Below are 9,324 nucleotides of genomic sequence, written 5' to 3'. Positions count from 1 at the left end.
AACCAGCAAAATCATTAAGATAAAATCATTAGTGCTAATAATGGATAATCGAAATTTCAATGTGTGGAATGTCGTATAATATGTATTCGCATTTGAAATCAGCATATAGTGTAAATAAATTGGGTGGTTTGATAATACTCTTGTTTACCCTATTGCTTCAGAACAGCATATCCTCAATACATATCTACCATTTTATTTCAATATCTATGGTTACCATAGATCAACCGGTGTGCCAAAATACAATACATAGTAGGTAGGTACTTAAGTCATTACATATTATTAAAATGACTTACCCTAGATTACAAAAACTTGTAACGAAAAGTCCTCAAAAACAGTCCTGATGGTGACATCAGGACTGTTTTTGATATCACTCAAGTATCATAGTGATATCACTCAAGTCTTACACAGATTTTCACTTGACGGGGCACTATGCGAAGATTTGAGAGTGGTCCATGATTAGAGCCTTGCGCGGCTCCCGGGGTTGGTCCCGTTGACGACAGCCAGCTGGTAGACTAAGCGATCGTTGCGTTCCGATAATGTGACGGCCCGCAGCTGGAAAGCTGGGTGGTCCTCGAGATGCAGGAATCTGGTGTCCCTGGAGGGGTAGGAATCTAGTGTTCTTGGGTGGACGGCGGACGTCCTAGATGAGGATCCTAGATCCTCAGATGAAGACGGCACCTTGCGGGAAGGCGGCCTTGGATGCTATGTAGTGCTGGCTACATTATGTCGTGGCGGCACTTCACACGATTTCTACTCGCGGCTGAGCACTTGGCTGACTGACTAAGTGCCGAGCTTGGGGCTCGGATGGAGCTCGATGGCGTGCGCGTCGCGACCTGCGCGGTCCGGGAATTGGCGTCGACTGGGGGTGAGGCGTCTTCAGCTCGCGACCTACCCCTCCTAGGCCGTACTGTTGTTGGAGAAAGAGGGTCGTACTACCCCTATCGCTTACTCCTTACCCTAGTTAATACTAGTCTCTTTCGCACTTTTAATCTACGTACCTACTAGTAAACTTAAGAAGGAATCTTATAGTAGCTTACTTGCTCTAAAGCAGAGGTTCCCAAACTCTTATCTCGTAGACCCCTTGCCTTACCTGATATTGATTTTTATCAAATTCATTAACTTCAAATGTATTTTTGACAGCCGGTATATGTAGTGTTACTCACTTTGAACCACACATGTTAGGTTTTATACATTTATATTTTAAATTCAAATTAAAACATAGACCCCTTGCAAGTTGTCATAGACCCCTGGGGGTCGATATAGACCACTTTGGGAATCACTGCTCTAAAGCTTAATTACTTTTGAACTAAATTCCAATGTAACTGGTTATTCGTAACAACTAATTAAAAGTTAACAAAGTAAATTATAATATGACTTATTATTAACTAACAGATTCTTAATTTAACTGATTACAATAACTTTAACTTATAATTATTACATAAAATAATGAATTAATAGAGACTCCTTTCAGAGTAGTGGTTGACGCGTTTGTCAACCACTCGAAGTTCAGGTTCGATTCCTGGCAAGGTTGATTTTAATGTAAAGTTTAATTTTTAATTTTCATTGCTATTTCAAGTTTCCTAAATGGAACTTAAAGCGTGTAGTTTATATATATATATATATATATATATATATATATATATATATATATATATATATATATATATATATATATATATATATTTATATTAATATTTATTATTTATACATCCATATAATAATAATAATAATAATAAATTTGGATAACTTATATAGCGCCATTTTCGTAAAAAAAATACCTCAAGGGCGCTTAACGGTGAATGAATTGTGGAAAATATTATGGTGGAAATGATTTAGCAAACAAATGTGTTTTTAGTCTTTTTCTAAAGATCATCTCACTCTCACTATTTCTAACCATTGGTGGAAAAGCATTCCACGCCGTCGGTCCTGCAACAGCAAAGGCACGCTCGCCAAATTTAGTGCGTTGGTTGCGAGCTGGTAAGATAACTTTGCCCATTGCAGATGTTGTAGCCGATCGAAGCGTGAGACGTCTATCAACCAATTCATCTGGAATACACAGCTCCTTAAGATATGTATTGCCAGTACATATGGGAGTGCCTTATGGACAAGTACAAGGAAAGATGGAGGAAATTAGGCAATGTAGTGTGGCGTTCTATCCTCTCTCAGTCTTCCACTGCGGGGAGGCGGTGAAAGGGTAGTTACAAAAGCGGCATGATATATTGTCGTAGCCTTGAGTCGGCCCGTTTAACGACCTTTAGACGCGAACGCCGAAAAAAGCCGATTTTTCTAACAACGAAATGAACACGTTGTCGCTACGCTGAAACGTATTCATTGCAAATAGCCGAACTTCCCTTAATTGCCCATCATAAACATTAATGGGTCTGTTTCATTGTTCCGAAGGAATTCTTTTACAACACAAAATAGTAAAATATATTTTTCTAAAGAAAGGTTAGGCTTTGTAGAAACCCATCGTTGTTTTTTTTTTGTCTGATAACGAACAAATGATCTGCGCGCCTAAAAGTGAAAATTTTAAGAAGAAAAACGATTTTTTTTATGTAATATTTAAACACCCAGGTTATGCAATATATCAAGCAAATTGTATTTTTTATGATCCGTATGATCACTCTGAGTTTTAGAACGCAACTTTACAAAGGCAAAATAGATGTTTGGCTCTATGGTATGTTTTGACATTTTCATGAAAAAAAATTGAAGAAAATAACGTCCGTTCATTTTGTGGTTATATTTGCGTTAAATGTTGTCTCTTTGCGTATTTCTCGCTTTTAATTTAGTTGTAAATGTTGGGATGAAAAATTCTTAATTCCATTTCAAAATGGCAGATAAACCGTCAAAAATTGGTTTTAAAATCAAGCTAACTGATGAAACGTCGGAAAAACTAAGACAGGTGGAAAAACTAAATATTGCAATCAAAAGTGCTTCTGATTCTCCATTAAAAGTGGAATCCTCTGATAAAAATTCGGTAGATTTGGAACGAAATATAATAGACAAAACCGATGATCTAGAATGCTCACAAGAGCAAAAGCCTGGGTCGATCGAGGAAAAGACTTCTGATGCTACAGATAGCGTTGAGGTGAATGATAATACTAACGAAAATGATTCAAACAAAAAACAAGTATCGCTTGATCAAGAACAGATTTCCGATAAAGATAAATCAATAGAAAATTACGCGGAACATATTCATTATGAAGGGGAAGTAGCTATTTATACTGATCCAGTAACTAAATACGAGTATACTTGGTCTACAGATCTGAATGAGTGGACTGCGAGGACCAAAGATGCTGAAAATATTCCCATTGATTCAGAAACTACCACAGAAGACACCGGTAAAAGAGGCTTTGAAAATGACACACATACATACACGGATAAAGATGGCTGTGTCTATGTCTGGGATATACAAAAAAACGCTTGGTTTCCTAAAGTCGATGACGAATTCCTGGCTCATTACCAGATGTCGTATGGATTTGTTGACAATACTACTCCAGAGAAGGTCGAGGATACTGATACCAAAGATGAAGAAGCTGCAGCTCAGAATGCTAAACGAAAAGCTCCCCCAGAACCGCCCAAATGGTTTGATGTTTCCGAAGAACAAAACACAAATGTGTATGTTTCAAATCTCCCCTTGGATATAACGGAGGAAGAGTTTGTGGACACGATGCAGAAATGTGGCCTAGTGATGAGAGATCCCACAACACAAAAGATGAAAATCAAACTGTACACGAAACCCAATTCCAAACAACTCAAAGGTGATGCTCTTTGTACGTACATAAAAATAGAGTCAGTGGAGCTAGCGTTGAATATTCTAGACGGTTCGACAATAAGAAATCACAGAATACAAGTCCAAAAAGCCCAATTTCAAATGAAAGGGGAATACGACCCTACTTTAAAACCTAAGAAGAAAAGGAGGAAAGACAAGGAAAAGATTAAGAAAATGCAGGAGAAACTTTTCGACTGGCGTCCGGAAAAGTTCAGGGGAGAACGCTCTAAACACGAAAAGGTTGTCATAATAAAAAACGTTTTTGAACCGGCCATATTTGACACGGAAGTGCACTTGATTTTAGAGTTCCAACAGGACTTGAGAGAGGAATGCTCAAAATGCGGCGATGTGAAAAAGGTTGTTCTTTATGACAGGCATCCAGAGGGAGTCGCCCAAGTCACGATGAGTGAACCGGAAGAGGCAGATAATGTGGTGAAGCTGATAAACGGAAGGTGGTTCGGGAAGCGTCAACTCAAAGCTGAAATCTGGGACGGAAAGTCCAGGTACAAAATGGAGGAAACAGACGCAGACTTAAATAAAAGACTCGGCAAATGGGAAGAGTTTTTGGAGGATCCCGAAACTAAGAAGAAAAGGGAAGCTTTAGAAGCTGAAAATGTTAAATCACCAGAAAAAGTTGAAAATCCAACAAGCAAAGAAAAGTGTCCAGCAGAAGAAATCACCATCGTTGAAGAGAATATTGTCAATAAACAAAATACAGAAAGCAATAATATTGTTACAGAACAATAAATTTTGACGTTACATATATTATTATTATTTTACTTCAATCTCTGGTAGAATGAAGAAGAATGAATATAAGTATTATAATTGTTAACACGCATACTAGTATTTTGTAGTCATATGTTGAATTGCAAAACTTTCTTGTACATTTTAATTTTATATAGGCCTTGTTGACATAATGTCGCCCGACTCTTTGTTATAGACAATTATACCGACCATTTAAAAAAGAGTATTTTTAATTTTCAACAGTGGAAAATGCTTTTTTTTATAAATGGTGTATTGGGCAAAAACTTAGGTTTCTATGCATAGTGATTTGCATCGCTAAGGGCGCTTGTCCACTACCACGAATTTGACCGTGCGGCAGTTCGGTTTTGAAAAATGAAAGCGACTACGACAGTTTAGCGTGATCGAATTTACGCGCAACGTGTTCACGCACTGATCCGAAAAAAGATAGACAAAAGCACAAGCCAATCGTCGTTTTAAAATGCTAACTGACATGCTGGATGGTAAAATTCCGTGTAGTGGACAAACGCCCTAAGACCCAAGTTTATCTTTCACAGATGTATTAAAAGTTTTACTACTTTGTCAAATAACTGGGTTATTTACAAAAAGAGTACTGGGTTAAACATATTTTTACCAATTTTCTGGATCTTTCTATTAAGAAATACCATATTTGTGATTTGATAATTTAATTTTTTCTGCTGACATTCCCTGTAAAATCTGTCATGGAGCAATAATGCATTAAAATAATGCTCACAATAATTGAGAACTTAATTTTTTTATACTGCATTTTTTCTTTGTATCTTAAGCATTGTATTATTAAATGTGAAGTAAATGTTTGACAAAATATATATTTTCTTTATTTTACTTGCATAATTATGTCAATTGTCTGTTGCACAGTTAACATGACATTGAACCCGTCCAAAACAGAACATTTCTGGGTAGCCACACCTAAATGACAGGATTTAATTGATAACACCACACCACCCAAATCAAGCCGCTTCCCCGGCTGTCAAATTGGTGTGTTCTTAGATTCTAATCTCTCCCTTGAGACTCGAATCAGCTAAACATGTTTATTCGGATAAGGCAAATTAAAAGAATTCGCAACATCTGCTAGTTGAAGCTGCCCGTCGATTGATAAATATGTTTGTAGTATCTATAAGTGATCATTGTCATTACAATACCATTGTATATACACATGTCTATTATACAATAAAATGATGAAAATCGGCCTTAGCGAGTGTAGCGAGTTTTTTTTTTAAATTTCTAAATTCAGTCACATCACCCCACAAGTCATCACCTGCACTGATTACACTCTGCAGAAAGGGTTGAGTATAAACTCTCTAAGAGTCTAATCATGTATACATAATATGGCTCCAGAGTATCTAAAAGATCTGTGTATTCCGGACAAATTGGTTGATAGATGTCTCACGCTTCAATCGGCTACAATAACAGCACGGGTAAAGTGATCTTACCAGTGCACTAAATTGGCGAGCGTGGCTTTGCTGTTGCGGGACTGATGACGTGGAATGCTCTTCCACCAGTAGTTATAAATAGTCAAGAGTGAGATGATCTTAAAAAAAAACTAAAAATGCATTCGTTTTCTAAATCATTTCCACTATCTCCTTTTCCCCAATTCCATCACAGTGAAGCGCCTTTGAGGTATGTAGTATTTTACGAAAAAGTCGCTATATAAATTATCCTAGTTTATTATTAACCGTCTTCAAACATTCGTGAGGCTAAGTGGTCTGGAGAAAGCCAACTATGCGATATTGTCAAGACTTTACTCCATCAAATTATTTACAAATAAACTGATATGACTACTTAGCAAGTAAAATAAATGATTCAAAAGCATCCTCTGAATTTGTTTAGATGTGATGTTATTACAAATGAACAATATCATAAGAACACTAATATTGTGAGCATACTGCAAAAAGTGACCGGGTCAATCCTTGTAATATAAAAAGTAAAATTAAAATATTACTTTAATCTGGTCACAAATCAGAAATTAACAAAAGGTTAGAAGTATAAAAATAAAAGGAAGAAAAACAATTTTGTATCCTATTAAAATAAATAAAACAGAAATAAATATAAATATTTATTTGAAAAAAAATTATAATGTACAAGCTTAATTAAAAATAAAAGCAAGTATAAACTTCTAAGATAAAATAGTCATAAATTTGTTCACAAGGACTTATCATTATAAATACATGTAAGATATTTATTGTTCACTTTTGTTCATAATATTTACAATCCAATAATAAAAAGATCAGAGATAGTAAAGCTTGTGATATGGACATGCCAAACAATACTAAAATCACAATCATATTGGCTTAATCTATCAAGTGTTCAACTCCCTTAGGGATTTATGTATAAAGCTGTAAACAGCATATAGTAAAATGTATTCATTTGCCCATCAAGGAGAATTCTCCGATTTCAATGGAACATAGGGCACTGCACTGGATTAATACTGTTAACTTGATTGTTAATTACATCAAAGCAATCTGGCCTGCACTCATATATTCTTTTTTTTCTCCTAATCTTCATCCGCACCCAATTTATTTTGATTGTTGATTACATAAAGGCAAGTCCTGCGATTCAGCTAAAAGCCGAGAGTGATATTAAAAGCAATCTATAGGAGTGGAATATATTTGATGGAATAAATGAAAAATCAGGGCAAAGTAATGGTTATTAGGAAAAGAAAAGTAGCACCAGTGGCTAACTAAAGGGTTGGGGATACCCATACATTTTCTTCATAACAAACTTTTGTACTGTGATTTGCAAATTTTTTGTATGGAAGTTCGGCCGTATATTGTTAAATGCAAATGTTCATGCATGGTTTTCGAAATATTACTAAATTCTACCCTTTGATTAAATTTTTACATTTTTAATCTCCTTGATGTAAGCCTAGGTGGAATTGGCCACTCTATGGATTAATCCGTCGATTCATCAAATTGAATTGCCAGCATGTACTAAGGAAGGTGTTAACCTATTTGCCAAATTAGTTTACATCCCTGATCTAGATAATCTCCTAAACTATCTCCTTCCATCCGCAGTCCAGAGGCTATAAAGTTGGCATACTGGCAAGTTTTTTATTCTAAAGTCTCCTCACTAATAACCCAATAGTTTTCATCTTGACAAACAGGCTAAAATTCTCGTTATTTTTATGACTGAAAATCTTATTTTATAATTCTCTGTATTTTGCATATAACAAACATGAAATATGGTAGTTTTAATTTAGTGTCGAATTCCGAGGTTTCACACAATTCAATATGTCAAAAATGGTCCTTTAAGTGGTGTATTTGAATCAGTTAATACCATTTCTGCCTTAGGCGATTTATTTAGGTATTAGCACCCCTTTAGGGTTTTTTTTCTTTAAACAAACTTACACAATAATCTTAAAATTATAAAAATGAAAAATGTATGCAAATGCATTTGAGAAAAAAATACTAAAATCACATTAAAACTAATGATATACATATACATAGTTCACTAACAATGAAAATTAAAAAAAAGACAATATTATACAAACTTACAGCAGTACGAATTGAAATATTGATTTAAATTGTATTTACATAATATAAACAATTGAGAAGAATCGCGATCTTAAATTTAAGAGCTAGGCTCTTGTCGATGCAGTAGTTTTTTATCATTCACTAAAAAAACCACCAAAAAATATTTTAAAAAAGATATAATTTTTACATGTTTATATACGTTAAAAAAAATTATCGGACAATCTGGCACATTGTGAATCCGAAATAATACTTTGTTTCGAGGGCTGTTAGTGAAATAAGCGAATAGGAGAGCAAAAACTCCAACTCCTTTCCTTAAACCGCTCATCCACATTCTTTCGTTCGCATAACTCCCTTAAAAATTAAATATATTCCTGTGTTCAATTTGACCTTTCCTTAGCATCCTGTCTTAAATCTAAAATAAAGATAACACTACATATCTTTTTTATAGTCTGGTTGTCGCTAAATCTACCAAATCAATTAGGGCAACTTACAGTTGATCAGTTTTTACTGTCCGCTGTTCTGTATATCAGAAATTAGCCACTCGAACAAGGATACTTCTATAAATATCTGAGATGCCTGGTAGCCGACCAGAAAGATATCAGGTATCATAGAGAAAGCATAAAATGCATTTGTAAAAGTGAACTGATTTTCATGCAAGCGTTTTCTTGAGATTTCTACACAAGAATCGTTTTTACCATAATTCTGTGTGATACCAAATCATGGACACGGATGAGTAAGTGGCTGGAAGCTACATTTGTTTTAAAGTACCACAACTAGGCGAAACAATTGTCACAAAATTGAATTTTATGTGGTTTTTTAACAGTAAAATACAACTTCGTGGACTCAAAAAATCAGTGTTTTTATTTAACATTTAATACATAGCTGGAAGCTTTTGCGATATGGGTGTGCAAACTGATGTCGAGAATTTTATAGACAAACAGTGACAGATTCCGAGACTGGTTCGGAAAGAGCATTACGCGACATCCCTGTTTTGAGTTACGGAGCCCCAAAGTTCAGATAATTGCCAATCTCCAGAGTATAGTAGAAGATGGCACTTTAAAAAGTCACTAAAAGATCACGGATGGATGGATTATATGAGTGCTCTAACTACATTTTGGTATATTTTGAGATATTTGGCGTATGTTGTCAACTGACCGTTATCTACAAATATAAACAAACAAAAAAATATATAAAATGAATTACGCCTAGTTTTCAAGCGTATAAGACTCTATCTACATTGATTTTTCAAAATGAACTGAACTCCTAAAACGCTAACTACTTAATTTTGACAAAGCATAA

General features: G+C 35.1%; 1 protein-coding gene across 1 annotated transcript; it reads left to right on the top strand.

Moving 5' to 3' along the window:
* The first annotated feature begins 2,680 nt into the window (after positions 1-2,680).
* Positions 2,681-5,749, top strand: LOC148301170 (17S U2 SnRNP complex component HTATSF1-like). The gene has a single exon (XM_088273716.1). The coding sequence runs from the start codon at positions 2,831-2,833 to the stop codon at positions 4,517-4,519; it is 1,689 nt and encodes a 562-aa protein (XP_088129842.1). The 5' UTR covers positions 2,681-2,830; the 3' UTR covers positions 4,520-5,749.
* Positions 5,750-9,324: the final 3,575 nt, after the last annotated feature.

This window comes from Brachycentrus maculatus, unplaced genomic scaffold, assembly GCF_059751285.1.
Source record: "Brachycentrus maculatus isolate JH-2025_06_01 unplaced genomic scaffold, ASM5975128v1 h1tg000598l, whole genome shotgun sequence".
Taxonomy (NCBI): Eukaryota; Metazoa; Arthropoda; class Insecta; order Trichoptera; family Brachycentridae; genus Brachycentrus; species Brachycentrus maculatus.
The sequence above is the reverse complement of the archived record's forward strand: the minus strand, read 5'-3'. Positions and strand labels throughout refer to the sequence as shown.